This window comes from Pteronotus mesoamericanus, unplaced genomic scaffold (assembly GCF_021234165.1).
Source record: "Pteronotus mesoamericanus isolate MK-2021 breed Mesoamerican mustached bat unplaced genomic scaffold, CSHL_Meso_final contig_202, whole genome shotgun sequence".
Lineage (NCBI taxonomy): Eukaryota > Metazoa > Chordata > Mammalia > Chiroptera > Mormoopidae > Pteronotus > Pteronotus mesoamericanus.
The window spans coordinates 7,749,860-7,767,879 of record NW_026555086.1 but is presented as its reverse complement, the minus strand read 5'-3'; the positions used below and the strand labels follow the sequence as shown (position 1 = coordinate 7,767,879).

At 46.8% G+C, this 18,020-nt stretch overlaps 1 protein-coding gene across 1 annotated transcript in view; it reads right to left on the bottom strand.

Moving 5' to 3' along the window:
- Window positions 1–17,774, bottom strand: part of NUP93 (nucleoporin 93) — an 85,942-nt gene extending 68,168 nt beyond the window's left edge. Inside the window, exons 1-2 of the mRNA XM_054570356.1 lie at window positions 17,684–17,774; window positions 6,158–6,349 (exon numbers count right to left, since the gene is read on the bottom strand). Coding sequence (XP_054426331.1) covers window positions 6,158–6,336 — 179 coding nt within the window. The 5' untranslated portion in view covers window positions 6,337–6,349; window positions 17,684–17,774. The remainder of the gene's footprint in view (window positions 1–6,157; window positions 6,350–17,683) is intronic.
- Between the last annotated feature and the right edge of the window lie 246 nt (window positions 17,775–18,020).

Below are 18,020 nucleotides of genomic sequence, written 5' to 3'. Positions count from 1 at the left end.
GAAGAGAGATGGGAACAATACAGTGAGCTTTATTTCTACTTCTCTGGGACAATGTAACAATGGAAGCATTTTTTTAAAAAATCACAGCGTCTCACTGATATCTAGAACATTCTCTGGAAGAAAGACACTTAGGGGAATTAGATTAATTGTTCAGACTGTTGCTTTGGGATCATGATTTAGTAATCCCACTGACCAAATCTGTGCGCATTCTTAGCAACGCAGAAGATGCTAGACGACTCGGCAGCATAAGCAACCCTAACGTCTACGGGTGTGGCCCCTAAAACTTCCAATCCTGAAGAGATTTGCTGACGAAGAGAAAGGACTTGTCACACTCACTTCTGTGCTGCTAAGTACTACAGGGATCGATGGTGTGTACTCAGAGGGCTCGGCGCTGTAGATTTTCATCTCCTCCATGTAGATCCGTCAAATGTCATGCCATCCTGGGGCTTCCCCTCCAAGCTGCCGTAGCAGACAGATAATCTTGCCTCTCCCCCCTAACAACCCTTAACAGCTACTACAGGCTCCCTGCCCTGGCTGCTCGTTAGGATCCCCCAGGCAACTTTCCTCCCAAGGATGCTGATTAGTGCTGGGTGATACCCAGACGGCGGGTGTCAAAATAACTCCCTCCTTCCTGTTTCCTAACAGCTTTGCTGAGATACAGTTCACATACCATACCATTCAGCCATTTAAGGAGTGCCATTCAGTGCGTTTTCACATGTTCACAGAGTAACCATCGCCACGATCAGTTCTAGAACACTTTTATCATCCAGCAAAACAAACCCCCTGCCCATCAGCAGTCACTCCCCGTGTCCCCCACCCTCCCCACTCCCGAGGTGAACGCCAATCCACTTTCTCTCTGCATGAGCTTGCCTTTTCTAAACACTGCACATAAATGAAACTATGTGATATGTACTCTTTGGTGACAGGCTTCTTTCGTTCAGCATAATGTTTTCAAGGTTAATTCATGCTGAATCATGTCTTAGTAGTTCATTTTTTTAATTGCCAAGTAGCATTCCATTGTATGAATATGCCACATTTTATTTATCAATTCATCAGTTGATGGGCTGTTTCCACGTTTTGGCTAATATGAATAATGCTAAACACTTGTGTACAAGTTTTTGCATAGACATTGTTTTCATTTCTCTTGGGTATACACCCAGGAGTGGAACCGCTGAGTTGTATGGTAATTATACATTTAACCTTTCAAGGAAATGCTGGACTGTTTTTCCAAAGGGGCTACAGCACTTTACATCCCACCAACAGGATATGAAAGCTTCCATTTTTTCCACATTCTCATCAACACTTGTTCCTGCCTGTCCTTCTGATTATGGCTCTCCCAGTGTGTGTGAAGCAGTACGTCACTGTGGTTTTTATTCGCATTTCCCTGATGACTAGTGATGTTGAGCATCTTTTCACTTGCTTCCTAGAAATTTATATATCTTCTTTGGAGAAATGTCTATTCAGATCTTTTGCTCATTTTTAAACTGGGCTGTCTTTTACTTTTTGGGTTGTAAGAAATTTTTTTTTACAAATTCTGGATACAAGTACCTTCTCAGATATAGAATTTTCAAATGTTTTCTCCCATTCTGTGGGTTCTTTTCTCACTTTCTTGATGGAGTCCTTTGAAGCACACAAGTTTTTTGTTTTGTTTTAATCAGTACAGAGATCTTTTATTTTTGCTTTTGGTTTCATACCTGACAAGGCTCTCCCTAACCTAAGATCAGGAAGATTTATACTATGTTGTCTCCTAAGAGTTTTCAAATTTTAGCCCTTATATTTAGGTCTGTATTCCATTTGGAGTTAAGGTGTCCAACTTCATTCTTTTGCACGTAGATATCCAGCACCATCTGTTAAAAAGACTGGATGGTCATGGTGCTCTGGCTGGAAACGAGCTCACCAGACACACGGGTTTACTTCTGGGCTCATAATCCTACGTAATTAATCAACGTGGCTGACCTTACGCCCGTCCCATGCAGTCCTGATTACTGCACCTTTGTAGTACGTTTTGAAATTGGAAGTATGAGTCTTCCAACTTTCTTCTGCTTTTTAAATATTGTTTTGGCCATTCTAGGTCTCTTGCATTTCCATATGGATTTTAGGATCACCGTGTCAATTTCTGCGAGGAAAAAAACAACCAAAAAACAAACAAACAAACAAAAACAGGTGGTATTTTGACAGGGACTGCACTGAATCTACAGATCAACTGGGGAGTATTAACAACTTAATAATATTAAATCTTCTGCTTTGGGTGGTAAGCAGACAATGGAGTATAAAAATGTTGTATTATAAAGCTGTACAAATGAAATCTGTAGAATGTCATTAATCAATGTTACCCTAAAGAATTTAAGTTTAAAAAATTAAGTCTTCTGATTCAGGAACATTAGATGTTTTTCACCTGCTTTCTTAAATAAATGAGAGTACGACACATGTTTCTCCACCTTGCATTTTTATTTAACTTGACAGTATGTCCTGGAGTCACTCCACGGGAGTGTCTACTCTCATTCCTTCGTACTACTGAAAAGTGCCCCCTTCTACAGACGTACCACATCTAGTCACCCAGTCCCCTCTGACGAATATTTCCAATTTTTTCTACTACAAATAACGCTGTAACTCACAGGTATCCTTGTGCACACATCATTTCATACCTTTGCCAGTGTATACCTTTGGGACAGATCCCCGGGAGTGGCATTGCTGGGTTGAAGGAAAGTTTGCCAGGTATTGCTGAACTCTGTCTCACAGGCACTGTATCTCCACCGTGACAGGTGAGCATATCCCCAGTGCCCAGGTTCTAAGGTGCACCAGTGATGAGAACCTTGGCTTTTAAGGATTAGCTATCAGAATTATTAGAAGAGAAAGGTCACCTCTGTGGCTGGAGCCTGCAGGAACTGCGCAGTGATGGTGCGGGGGGTGGGGAGGGGCAGGAGGACAGATCGGGGAGGTACCAGAAACCTTCAGCTTCGAAGGGTGGAAAAACCCAGAGGTCTCCTGCCCTGTACGAGACCCAGTTTCATAAACCAAGCGGCTTCTCCTCAGCAAAAAGCCACAGAGAGGAATCAAACACTCCAGTCCCGGGAGAGTAGAACGCAAGCTGTTCTTGATACCGTGGGGAGCAGAACAAAAGTCGGGAGGCCTACGTTCAAGCTCCACCTGTCACTCACTGCCTGAACATGGGGCACACACCACCTTTCCAAGCGTCACTTCTCCTCTGTTAAACGTGGACCTAACTCCCTGCCCCTCCCACCTCTCAGGCCTGTGAAGACCGTCAGTCAGGAGGACACCCAGAACCATCCTTTGCATCCTGAAAAGCGCCTTGTGAATGGGAGGCGGGTCTTACTGACCAAGCTGGATTGGACTGCTGGCTTGGCCACTTGCTATCTGACATTCCTCAATTAAAAAAGGGAGATAATAACACCTATTTCATAGGGTTATTTTAAGAAGAAATTATTATATAAGGCAGGCAATGTGCTTGGCACAGTGCCTCACAAATAGTAAGTGCTTAAAAAGGTAGATTAGTAGTATTATCATAAGCAGGGTTATAATTTGCTGTGTAACGGGGCAAATGAATGCCTGTTCATGCTTTTCACGGACATGGTGAACAGTACGAAAGAATAAAAGCAAATCAGTAACACTGGCTAACCTGGAGTATGAAGTTAGGGAGGAAGAGTTCTTGCTGGCTTTTCCTCTGTGCACATCTAGGTTGTCTGGCTTCTTAATATGAATGGAAAAATCCGATGATGCATCTCTGATGGTACGGGGGGGGGGGGGGGGGGGGCGGGGCGGTGAGGTTTGCAATTGACGACAGGGAGGGCGTCACAGCTACTGATGATATTCTATGCCTCAGTTGTGCAATGAGCACACGGGTATTCACGCATTTTAATATTTACGCCAGGAGCCAGCAAACTTATGCTTAAAAGGCCAGCAGCACCTGCATCAGGCCTTGCAGGCCACGGCGCCTCGGTCTCACCTGCTCTGCTCGGCCACGCAGCGCCCCCGTCGCCCAGACAGCACAGAAACCAGCGCGCTGTGTCCCAGCATGACCTCCAAGGCAGCCGCTGGTTTTGGCTCCCGGGCCATAGCCTGCTAACCCCTGAGAGCACCTTCACAGTCGTTACGCGTGCCCGTCTACATGTGCGAAGAAAATTTAACAATTCAAAAATAATAGACATACAGAGGCAAAAAGCTATCAGCTCTATTCCCTAAAATGAAAAATCCAACAAAGTGTATTTAAACAAATAAATTCAACACCAAACAATTGCATCTTAAACCTGTAATCTAATTTTAACTAAAATCTTAAAAGACAGAATTTCTTTCAAAATTTACTTCAAGAAAAAAAATTTCCAACTCAGTTGGCTCCTCAGTCCTCATCCTGCCCTAAAACATTCACCGCAGCCCGAACGGCTCTGCCTGTCAAAGGGACAGAAAACCACAGTCATCGGCCCTTTGGCTTCTTTTTAAGCACCGGCTCCACCCCATACCCATTCTTTCAATATTTCAACTTCCTCCTCCCCAAAATAATGAATTTAAGGGAGAAAAAGATGAGGAAGAATGGAAATTTACAAGAAAGAGAGCATAACTGTTAACTGTTACCAAGAAAACATTTTCCCTTTTTGCTCTTAATAGGCTGCAAAGCCGATGCAATTAAATTATAACTATAGCAACTCAGCTGGCATCGCGGTCCTCTGGCTCCAGCAGCAACCTCGCACACGAGCATGGAGCCTGCACACACAGGACCGTGGGCTGCGGGGCGCAGCGGCGGGGAGCCTGCAAGGAGGGCTGGCTGGCACAGGCGGCCAGGGGCTGGCGGGGGCCCGGGGGCGCTGCGCAGGGAGCGCTGGGCTGCAGCGGCTGCAAGGCTGCAGACTTCAAAACCCCTGCCAGGGTTCCTCCGACTTGCCTTTACCAGTACCAACAGAACCAAAACTAACTAGTACTATTTTTAAAAATAAACTTCTGGGGAGGCCTACAGAAGAATTTTTACAACATGCTTACTGACTCAGAAGAGCAGCCAAGATATTCAGCTTTCAAGATTAGTTGGAAAAAGAATGTACCCCTTATACTCACTCCTGGGACATCTGTTACGTATCCATACCCAAAACAACGTACCCATGTTAATATCAGCATTTAGGTCCTCCTCAAGTTCAATTCCAAAACGGGCAGTTTCCCACATCTGCCATGCAGAATCTCAGTGATTTCCAGACCCACCAAGGTCACAAATAACAGCACCCACCCCCCACCTTCCCGTGACCCTTCCCACATGGCTAAGGCAGCACGTGCTCTGGAGTCAGCCTCTCTGGGTTTCCACCCGGGCTCACCACTCACTGGTTGTGGGATCCAAGAATTACTCGCCCTCTTTGAGCCTCAGCTGCTCAATTGCAATAAGCGGACAACAATTCTAACTTTGGCTGAGAGGACTAAGCAGTTAGTAATCAGTAAATCACAGGTCTTACAGAAAGCAGCAGGGACTTTCTCTGCCTTCCAAAACGATAAGCTCCTTGAGGGCAAGGGCCGCATCTACTGATGGTCGGAGCCCCAGAGGGCCCAGCTGTGGAACCAACAGCCCCATCAACATCGTGCAGTGGCCACGGCCACCAGCCAGCCGGCTGCCAGCACTTCTCTGCGGTTGCCCTCTCTGGCGCTCCCCCATTTTCCTGTCCTACAGTCACTGGCAGCCACTGCGCTGCCAAGGCCTCCGGGAGGCAGCCTACGGTGTCACTGACAATAAGCAATCACTCCTCACTTGGATGGCTTCTGGCCACTGACTGCGCGTCAATTTCTTCCACGTGCTCTTAAAAACTGCTCATCGCTGAGTGCTCTCTGGCACAGAAGGGAGCACTCTCTGCGTGGCCCACGGTGACTAATACACTTACTGGGGCCAGTGCAGCCCAACAGTCAGCGAGCCCAAGCAGGAATTACTACTGTCCCTGGTTTCACATGACAGAACTCTTCACCTTGTCCCATCCTGATCATCTTTGCTTGTGCTATGGGCTCGCAGCTTGGCCAGACAGACGGGCTGGAAAACCCAGGCAGGGAGACAAACTGAGGCTGCTGACCTGTTCACAAAACCTCTGTTGAGGGCAAACTCAAGACAGGAAGGGAGCAACGGATCCTGCCTCCAGAACGCCCCCGGTACCAGTGCTGCCTCCCCACCCGTACTCACGCCTTGACATCTGCTGTCTCCTGGGACGTGCGGGTGAGGGTACGGGAACGCAGGCGCTCGCCCGCCTGCTGGATCTCCTGCAGGTTCCGTTCCACATGGGGAAGCTCTGAGATGCCCTCGGTCTCCGCAGCAAGCTGTTCGGCTTGCTGCAGGAGCTCACCAAACCCCTCAGTATCCATCGGAGCACCGGTCCTAGAGAGGGGAGAAAAAAGGGAAAGACAGGCTTCAAACACTACCTGAGTCGTTGCAATCTTAATGAAACAATAGACTTTTTGTAAACAGACAAGGAGACAGCTCATCAACATGCGGCTCTGTTCCTGAACGTAGCCCAAGGACAGGCCTGATAAAATGAGTCAGACTGTGAAGAAATAGATCATTTCTGTGCATACTGACAGTCTCAAAATTGATTTCTGCCACCAAAACAAATGCAAAGATACTAAGCCCCACACCAAGATCCCTGCCTCCTCCCACAGACTCAAAGCTGACAAGGAAATGGGAGCCACGGTGGCCGGCAACCCCTGGGCGACTTCCACCTCCCACTTCTCCACCTGCCTTATAATAAAAATCCCCTGCCTGCAGGGTGCTGGGCGATTTCTACGGCCCTCGTCCCAGGATTCTCCTGAGCAGACAGGAGAAGCAGCTCCAGTCCACCGTGCTCCCTGTCACGCCCAGAACACTCTCTGCTACCCAGCAGCTGAGCCAAGCCCCGAGGAAGGCAGGTCTGGTGACTAATCCCACGTTCTCCTCACCCACCTGCTCCTCCACTATCTGAAAAGACAGTCTCTTCAAACTCATGTCCAAGTCTGCACTCTCATGTTCTCTAGCTTATGAGGTGGCTGAGGGCAGAGATCTGTGCTCGTTATGACATTCAGGTATTAGACTCAACTGTTAATATACCTACTACTTTTAGAAACACGGTAGCTACTGATAATTATAGTAATATACAGGGCCCGGCATAAATAATGCCCCTCTTTTTTTATTACATAAAAATCTTCTTTTGGAAAATCATAAGCATGTAATTCTGTAACATAACGTTATCACACTCAAGAACACCATATGACATTTTAGGCGAAATGTTCAAATTGCTGTCTATCCTGTGCAAGACATTCAGGTACCCTACCAACCACACTCAATGGCATTACTTCTGCTGGGCCCTATAAATAGCAGCTGGCTTCTAGACCATGAACATTAACAAGACAACCTGTTTCTCTACTGATTGACCAAGAAAAGCCCAATGAACAATGTTGACATTTAATGGATATCATGCATTTATAAATATATACACACATACTATACTATTCTTGTACAAGGTTCTTGACCAAGGCAATGTTAACTACTACCACTATTTAAATCACCAGAAGATAAACAGCATCGCCATCATAATAAAAACTTTTTTACGTTGCTAAAAAGTTAACAAAATTATTTATTTAAAAGAGAACAAAATTCCTTAAATAGTAGCTCTTGCTGATGACACTTTTCTGTTTTGTTTTAAATCCATGGTTTCTATTGCACTTTTGAAATCCCACTGGTCTAGGCCTGTAGTTACAATATTAATGTAACATACATCTCAGCTATGGAGCACTGGTTAATGTCAAAAGGGCACGGTTACCACCATAAATCGACAGCAGGAGAACAAGAACTTTTTAAAGTGAACATTAAAGAACATTAACGTTACAATCAAGGCCACAGGGTTAAAACAAAAATAGCTCAGCTGGAGTAAACATGAAAACACTTTGGCATTCTTTATGAAGTGCTAAACTGATTTCAATCTTTAGACAAAAAGTCATATACACAAACTCTTTACCTGAAGTTTCTAGTAATCAGTTTTGTTTCCTTTAACCCAGGAGAATCGGCTCTAGCCGGCAATCCCTGCCGCTGCCGAAAGGGGGTGGCAAAAAGGGGAGGGTCATCTCGGGGACAGAGAAAGAAGAGTATTTTTAAATAGCAGTTCCTGACTGACAGAGAAAACGTTTTTCTTCAGAAACCTACAAGGTCAATGACATTCTACCACCAGCAACATGGTCGCTCACCAGAAAGAGGAAGGGACAGGAATCGACTGCCTTTTCAACCACGTTCTTTTCATTCTAAGATAAAAATAATTTGTCTACCATAGCCAATGTGAAGGAAACTTTTTCTTTCATAAGAAAAATTTTGAATAAAGAACTGGATGAAATAAAACTTTCCTATGTTTAAAAAAGAAGAAAAAAAGGAAAAATAACATTCTACATTCATTTAAGACAAATTCAGACAAAGGAAGTGCTTAACTTCTCAAGTGGCCTACCCATACAGAGATTTAGAGTAATGGATGTGAGCTTAGACAATAAAGGCAAATAAAAGGCATGATTTACTTTCACACGGTCCCATAAATAAGGCTTTTTGAAGTCAAAGAATTATGGTGACCATGGTAAAAATAAAGCCTGATTCTCTAAACAACGTCTTAAATTTAACATGCCCCAAACTGAGCGTTAACCTTCGTCTACACAACGTGCTCCTTGGCCTTCTCATTGCGGAGACAACATTACTCAGTTGCTTCGGCCAAAATCCCTGAAGACCAACATGACTCACACCCCACATCCAATAGGCAAACCATGCCTTTCAAACCCACCTTCAAAAGGCATCCAGAGCCCACCCCCTCCCACCTAAGTCGCTGTCACCTCTTCCCTGACCTCCCCCCTTCACCCCTTCCCAACCACTCTATTCTCAACCTGGCAGGCAACCAGTGGTCCTTCAAAAGTCAGGTCACGACCCTTCTCTGCGTAAATCGCCGGTACAGAGTGAAGCCCTGTAGAGTGGCCCCACCTCCTCTTACCTCCCGACTCATCTCGAGCCCAGTCCCCATTCCGTTCCTGGGCTACCACCACCCCGGGCCTCCTTGCTGGGCCCCCGGGGGTCAGGCACATTCCCACCCTGGAGCCTTTGTGTGACCTGTTTCCTCCACCCGGACTGCTCCCCTCCCAGACCGGCTCAAGACAACCCCCTGCCACTGCTTCAGGGAGGCTGTCACCTTGCCTTTGAGGACAACCTAGAACAAAACACTTAAGAGCGCAACCTGCTAGCGCCCCTCGCACTCCCCCATCTGTCTGTCTGTCTGTCACCTCTGCTGCACGCACATTGCACAAGGCCAGGGATTTGTCTGCCTTGTTCACTGGTGTTCCCCTGGCTCGAGAACAGTGCCTGGCACATAGTAGGCAATCATTTGTTGAATGAACAGGAGGAGTTTCATTCCTCCATTTGTGGGTCTGTTCTTCTCAACCTGCCAAATTGGCACCCACAGGCGAGCCAAGACCATAGCAGAAACATTCCCTTCCGACTACCAACTGATACTTAACATTTCTGCGGCTGCAGAGCATAAGGCAGTGGCAGAATAAATGGCATGATTTCATATCACACTTGGTCCAGACTAGTGCTTCCCATCTATGTACCCAGACAAAAACCGGTGGTATTTTAGGAGAAACATCCCGTTTTCAGGTGAGCAGAATTCCAAATGAAAGGACAACTAGACATACAGAAAGAAAAATGCTATGTAACTTCAGAGTAGAAAATAAACTTGTCCCATGTCTCTGAGAAGAGATATGTATATAATGCCATATTTAAGAAATACTGATCTATCCTGCATTATATATAAATCAACCAGTGGAAGTTAAATTAAAAAAAAGTTATTAAAGTTTCCAAATCTAAACTTAGATGTAGTCATTATCCCATTTCACTAAAATGTTTTAATTTGTGGTTAATTTTTATCAATTCAAGGACAATTTTTATCCCCTCTGCAAAATACCTATCAAATTAACCATAAAACATAGGAATTAAGCCAACCAAGTATCAATTTTGACCCAAGACACTATGAACTGATCATGAAAAGAACCTCACTAGCTCTGACCAACAGAAGGAACCACAAGGACGGGGTGGGAGGGGAGACAGCCCAAGCTTCGCATGGCAAAGCTGCCCAGGATGCTGGCAGAGCCTGGACTGGCTGCAGGCTTGGGGAGAAGCTGGGAAGAAGCCTGGGAACTCACGCAAGTGCGGCGCGCGCGCACGGGCCAATGCAGCAAAGCTGCGGCTGAGCGGGAAAGGCCAGCAGGGATGGGCCCCAGGGCACTGGGAGTCCTCTCTGCCAGCAGAGGCTCTGAGCCTGGCTGTGAGAGGCCTCTGGAAACACCGGCAGGCAGGTGCTCAGACACCCTCGCAGGGCACCAGGGCCCTGAGCAGCAAACTGCGCCCCGGTGCCACTTGGCGCAAGTCCTGCTGAGCCCCCGCAGGCCTCCTCAGCCGCCGGGCAACCGAAAGCCTCGAAGTGAAGGGCGCATGTGCCGCTGCTGTCAGAGGGCAGGACCGGTTACCCCTGCAGGGCGGCAACAGAAGGGAGACTTGGGGGTGGGGTGGGGAGGGCGCAATTTTCTGTTTTTGTTTTTTTGTCTTTTCACTTGGGTGCTGCTACACAGTGTGTTTGTTCTATTTGAGAAAACCCATTGAGCTAGACTCAAAGGGGAGGGTGAAGGGGACAAAGCTGGTCACCAGAAAGGCTAAGCGACTGGAGGGCTGGAAATCTGAGCCTGACCCGCCAGGCTCTGGGAGGGGACGAGGGCTGCATATCGAGCTCAACAGAAACTCCTCACCGGTGACACTGCCGAGCTTCTGGGTGGTGGGCGCGCCATGCGCCGGAAGGGTGGCGCATGCCAGTTCCACGGGGCAGATGCTCTAGCGCTCAGGACCCTTCCAGACCCCACGCTCTGTACCTCCTTATCTGGCTGTCCGTCTATGTCCTTTAGTAAACTGGTAAACATGAGTAAATACTTCTGAGTTCTGTGTCCCACTCTAGCACATTAATTGGACCTCCGACCTACAGCCAGTTGGTCGGAAGCACAGGAAACAACGTGAACTTGTGATTTGGCTTCTGAGAGGGTGGGGGGGGTGCAGTCGCGTGGGACTGAACCCTTAACCCCTTGGGATCTGATGCTGCCTCCAGTGAGACAGTGTCAGAATCGCGTTAAACTGTAGAATACCCAGCTGGCGTCCAGAGAATCAGAGCATGGCTTGATGTGTGGCGAGCCCACGCGTCTGGTGTCAGAAGTGAAGCGGTGTTGTAGCAGAGCGGTAGGAGAGTGTAGGAAGAGCACTCCCCCCTTACGAAAGAAGTCACCGCTTCTCGTCAAAAAGCGGAGCACTTGCAGACCGTGTTAAATCAGTGTTCTCCCAGAACGGCCCCTGCAGGGTTTTGCAAGTGATCTCTTAGCCTCTCAGAGTAGACATGCTTATTGTATTACTAGCTTATTTTCTTTCCTTTTTTAAATTTTGTATTTATTGATTTTAAAGAGCAAGAGGAAGGGGAAGAAGGGAGAGCAGAAAGAAAGAGACAGAGAAATGCTGATTTGCTGTTCCACTTCTATATGTATTTACTGGTCGATTCTTGAACGTGCCCTGATCGAGCCTGCAACCTTGGCACAACAGGGTAACTGACATCTGACCAACTGAGCTGCCTGGCCAGGGCTAGTTCCTTTTCTTTTAAAGCATCAGCCACAAGAAGAGTACGCCTTCACGTGCCCAAAGCTTTGTGGATTCCCAAGATGGGAAACGGCTGGGTGCTTTAATGGCAGTTACTTGTTTTCCTTACTTAAGCCTTTGTTACTTCTAGAATATAGTCCCCAAAATTGGTGCCTTAGGGCCACAGAGCTGGCAGGAAACAAAGGAAAACATGAAAGAGCCTCACAGCCACCCATCCTAGCCTGTCTACCAAACTCCCTTTCCCAGCATCTAGTCTTTGAGACCGGTAACCCAGGGCAAGGGTCAGCGAGCTTTTCCTGTAAAGGGGCAACAGTGAGTACGTTCGGCTTTGTGGGACAGTCCCTTGCTACTACTGAAGTCTCTCTGGCAGTGGATAATATGTGAGCAAATGAGGATGGCTGCGCTCCAGTAAAACTTTAATTATGGCCACTCAAATTTGAATTTCATGTAATAGTCACATGTCATGAAATACTCCCCTTTGAATTTTTTCAATTATTTTTAAAGATGCAGAAACTCTTCTTAGCTTGTCTGGCCCCCAGGCTGTAGCCTGCCAGCCCCTAGTTGCTGAGGGTGTCTGAGCTGGACGCTGTAAGCACAGGCCGGTTCAGGGCCTTCCCTGTGCCCGAGCGAAGCTGTCGTCACTAGGCCTGTGCAGTGAGCACAGAAGGACTGAACGAGGGACACCGCAGACCTGCTGTCCCCCCCTTCCTGAAGTTGTGTATTTGAAGAGTATATCTGGGAGAAGAAATGTTTTATAAATGATGAAATCTGTCCAGTATATGGTTTTGACCTAACACACGGAATGCTAGACAGAACTCACTGTCCTTTTCAAGTACAACGCAATGTATTAAACCATGTGAATTTTTTCTTTTCCTTATCACCCACAATCCAAGCATCACAGTTATCCAAGAAATACAAAGGATTGAGGAAGAGATGAAAAAATAAAGGCAAGGCCATCTGTTAAAGGAATCTCAAGATTCACCCATTTGCATGAAAAAATGACACCAACTACTTTCCCCACAGAATTTCAATATATTCCAACAATACTTTTACCACTTGCTGTGAACTCTAATCTTATCACATACCCAAATATTATCTAAACCAAATGCACAGTCAGCAGTGCGAGAATTTTTTGGATGTTGTCTGGAAGGGGAATTTTATATATATCAGAGGAAATAACTCATGCTGCTATATATGCCTTTTTTCTTCAAAGTTTACAACTAACAATGTTATTCTTTTTCAATTATTTTTAAAAGTTTTAATATGACAACAAAACAAATCCAAAACGAATATTTTAAACAGAATAGGTAAACAGGAGAAGACTGAATTTTGAACCCACAAACCTGGTTTGAGTCTAGAGTGCTCCCTTACTAGCTGAAAGGAGGGGGGGTCCTTTACCCTTGGATGAAATCCAAATCTCCCCTCTCAGTCTCCTCATCTATAAGAAGGAGCCCTATCTACTTCAAAAGGTTGATGATACACAAGACAGTATTTTATAAACTCCACCGATTTATATCATTGTAAAAAGCTACTTTAGCTTTTTTCCAAAGCTGCCAATTTAGCAACATTTTGTCATTCCATAATAAACATCCCTGTTTCAAAAAATGTCCTGTTAAACATGTGTTACTGATACTAAATTATAACTTATTTGATCACAACGCGTATCATTAAGAACTTCTAGAAGGCAGTTAAAATTTTTAAATGTATGTTATGCTCCCTATCATATATGGTTATCATTACAAACCCTATTTCCCACAATGAAGGTGTGATTCAAAAGAAATTTAGCATTTAATTTCAAGTGGAAATCTTGCCCTCAAACCTTCTTTTCCTTCTTTTTTTAAATTGATTTTAGAGAAGGAGAGAGGAAGGGAGGGGGCAGAGAGAGAGAGAAATACTGATGCATTGTTCCACTTCTTCATGCATTCACCGGTTGCTTCTCATATGTACCCTGAGCAGGGACAGAACCCACCACCCTGGCGCACCAGGATGGCATGCTCACCAACTGAGCTGCCTCAGACCTTCTTGTTAATTAAACTGTAATAGGATCAAGACACAAGAGCAGTGTTCAGTATTCAACACCAAAGATCTATGAGTAAAGCCTCACTCAAGAGAGCAAAGACTGGTTTTGCTCTTCTCTCTTCTTTTGAACGTATAAACTATGGTTAGATCACGGTATCATTCCACTCTTTACACTATCTGTCAGTTGTGAATTACAACAACCAAAAAGAAAATTATATCTTAACAGTCACTATTGTTTCAGAGGCTTCTAGAACAGAATGATGATTTTTTAAAAATTGTTGCTGGATAATTCTTTATAGTCTTGTAAGGCTAAACAAAGTGAAACCTAATCATTATTCAGAAGGCAGACTGCTGAAGAAAATAAAGAACTGAAATAAATTACCCCAGACAGAGGAGATATTAAAGACTGGCTGATTCCGTTGAAGTGCTGGCCTGGATGCCTCTGTGTCTGCAGTTGGGAATGTGTAAGTATCAGCTTTCCTGATACATAAAATACCACTTACGTTATTTCATCTTCAATAAGCAAAGAGAAGTAACCTGGCCTCCCACGGCAACAGAAAGCATTCACATACGGTACTTCCTGCTAAAATCCCAGCCGTCCAGTCCAGTAGAAGCCGGCCGGGGAAGGAAGAGCAATGGCCGCCAGCCTGGCTTTTGCCACATCAGCCCTCTGACTTTCGGGCTGATCCTTCCCCATCTCTGGACCCCAGTTTCACCACCAGTGAAGATGAGGAGGCTGGCTCCGATGACTTCTTAGGGTCTGACCACCATGAAGAATCTACAAACGTGGGACATTTTAATTCAGTCTTTAAACTCGTTTAATGGGTCCTCAGAAGGAGCAGCTCCATTTTAGTGGTGATGGAAACTATTTGTATAGAGAACCTTAGGAATGACACCTACCCCATGTTACAACTGGTGTATGACCGATCACCAACTCTGCCTCCAAGAGGGCTTTGGCTCTGTCTTTTCTCTCTAAACCACTGCTTCTCAGCTCTGGGAAGTCTGCCTCCCAGGGGTCATTGGCAATATCGAGAGACACTTTGGGTTGTCATAACTGAGGGAGAAAGGCCTTGTACTCCTGACATCTAGTGAGCAGAGGTCGTAAGTGCTGCTAAAAATCCTACGATGCAGCACAGCCTCCACGACAAAGAATTATCCAGCCCCAAAAAACAACAGTGCTGAGTCTGAGAAACCCTACTGTAAGCCAAGGCAGGCTTCTCGTCCTGAGGCCGTGACACCTGGAAATGCATGCAATTTGTTTTAATATAAGAAAAGCACTATAGCTTTTATTACAGCCTAACAAAAACCTGAGCCCCCTCCACTACACACACACACGAAACTTCAAACTGCTGTATATACAGTATTATCTCATCTGGGATTTTTATGGTTATATTCATACCCTGGTGTACCATACAGCAATAGAAAAGCTCAAACTCCAGCTACAGGGAAGAACAGGAATAAATTTCAGACATAATGGTGAGCTAAAGCAGCCGGATACCAAAAAAAGGACATACTGCGTGATTCCATTTATATGGATTTTAAGAACAAAAAAGTACTAATCTGTGGTTCTGGAAATCAGAATACTGGTTATTCTGGGAGGGGATCGATGGGGAGAGTACAACAGAACTTTCTGGGTGCTATGGACAAAAATGTGACCTTCAAAAACTCTTATGTTGAAGTCCTGACCTCCAAGGTTATGGTATTTGGAGAAGGGGCCTTTGGGAGGTAATTAAAATTTGATGAGGTCACAAACATGGGGTCCTCACAGTGGGATTAGTGCCCTACTAAGAAGAAACACCAGAGAGCTTGGATCCTCTCCCCCCCCCCCCGGCCACCCCCAGCCCCCCTACACCTGCACCCAGGAAAGGACATGGGCACACAGTGAGATGGTGGCCATCTACAAGCCAGGGAGAAAGCCTTCGCCAGAACCCAAACATGCCAGCACCCTGATCACAGACTTCCGGCCTCCAGAACTGTGGGAACCAAACTTCGCTGTGTAAGCCCAACTTCCGTTGTTCATTTGGCTATGGCTGCCAGAGCTAACACACCGGAGCACTGGAAATGTTCTGTATCTCGATATGCGTGGCGGTCACGAGCGAGCAAATACTTAAAACTTTACTGAACTATACACTGATGGTTTGTTCACAGATAGTTTCTAGAAGAAATAGCAAGAAACACAACATTAGCATACCAAGTAACCTAACTAAGCATTGCCTCCCAGGAGTAAAGCTAAGAGTGGGGACATTTCTCCTCATTTTATACCATCAGTCTGATTTCTTTCCCATGAGTGTATGTGACCTTTTCTAATGCTTAATAACTTGTTAATTTTTAGATAGCTCTAAACGCCCTGCCTCAGAGCGTGTGTTCTACCCCTGCCCCTGCAGGCTTGAATGACTGTCAAAGCCACACCCCCAGCCTGCGCCTTGCACTCACACTGCAACCCTGAGTTTGCTACCCTTCCCGACTCCTCCATCTCTGTCCCCAGGATTCTCTCTCAGGTCCTACCTCCTCTGTATCTGTGCATGACCTTAGCTTGTTTATTTACAGCTATGCTCCACTCTCCAACCTGAGAAACCACCTAGATACATTTCTGCTATCTAAACTATTGCTACTCTAAAAAAAAAAACCTCAGGAAACCAAAATGCTATTCAGTTAACATGATACCCCTCACTCTCCAAATTTGCTATCCAAACTCTCATCACCTAAACAGATTTAGATAGCAAGGAATACTTCTTGATTTTTTTGGTCCTCACTCAAAGATGTTTACTGATTTTAGAGAGAGATGAAGGGAGAGAAACATCGATGTGAGACAGAAACATCAATCGATAGTGGTCTCTTCTACGCGACCCCACCAGAGACCGAAGAACAACCTAAGTATGTGCCCTGACTGGGAATCAAACCTGCAACCCTTTGGTGTATGGGGGTGATGCTGTAACTCACTGAGAGGCCCAGCCACGGTGATACTTGTATTTTTGCAGTGTCTTTGGTTACTTTCTCCTTCTTCCCCAGCATTCTTGAGATATAATCGTTAACACATGTTCAGTGTGAGTTCCCTGTCAACCATCTCAGTGGAGATAATTAAGTAGGCAGCTGGATGCAGGCCGAGGGGCCCAGGCTGGAGATATAAACATGAGATGTTGGCCTAATATGTAGATATTTGTAACCTGAGCATCGATGAGCTCACCATTAATGAAAATGTCCCCAACAAAGGCACAAAGAACATAGCTGAAAGAAAAGATATGATGCCCAAGGACACCCTCCCACGCCTCCCAGAAGGAATACAAAAGGTGATGCTTGCATGCTAAAAGCCATTTCCGTTAAGCAAACAAACACCTCCTTCTCACATCTGACAGAGGGACAAACCCAGACCAGCGACTGTCAAAAGGATCCTCCAAACTCTGACCAAAGACCTCTGCGGTCGAACCCATAACCTTAGGCATTGCCTTTGCAGAGGATGGGGTGCTGTGAGCCCAAAGAAAGTTCGAGCCACCCCCTAGTTCTCATCACTAGCACCTCCCTGGATGGGGAAGAACATTCCGCGGGATGCGATAGAGGAGACGACAGGTCGGGGGAGGCTCACGGGGTCTTCACCCTCGCCCCTCGACAGGGTGCACTCCCGAGGGGCAAGCGCGCAGCCAGGGCGCGGGTGGAATGCGGTGGCGGGGAGGCGGCGCCGACCCGGCAAGTGGGCTCGCACGGCGGGGGCGGGGGCGGGGGCGTGGTGCGCCGCGGCTGAGCGCCACCGGGGAGAGTCGGAGGCACAAGGCTCCGCCTTCAGAAAAAAGGGCCGACAAGAGGCACTCCCGGGACGCAGCCCGACGCTTCACCGGGGCGGTACGACAGGAAGCTAGGTTGCCGGCGCCAACTGAGCGATCCAGTCTGCCACGAGGCCAACGGGAAGTGTCAGCAGCATGACTCCGAGCGTGGGGACCCAGCTCCGCCCATCCTCGGAACCGGTGGGTTCAAGGACAAGCCCCGGGGCCACAGCGCAGCCTGAGACAGCCTTACCGAGCGATGTAGCCGTCTCCGCCGCCCCGATCCCGGCTAGAGAACGCGGCCGCCGCTTCTCGCGCCGCTCGCCCGCGCTCCCTGATTGGCCCAGGCCGGTTCTCCCAGAAGCCCACGCGCGGCGCGCTGCTAAAAGAACTTTATGGAGAACCGTGGAAGGAGACATGGACAAGGGCGGGTCCGAGGGCGGGGCCTCCGGCTGAGCTGTCAATCTCGACTCGGCCACGGCCACCCCTCAAGCCCCTCCACGTGGTTACAGACGGCGCTGCCCGGAGAAGGCGATTCCACAATTACTTATGCGGATTTTTTACCCTTCATTGAGTGCCGTCCTAGTGGC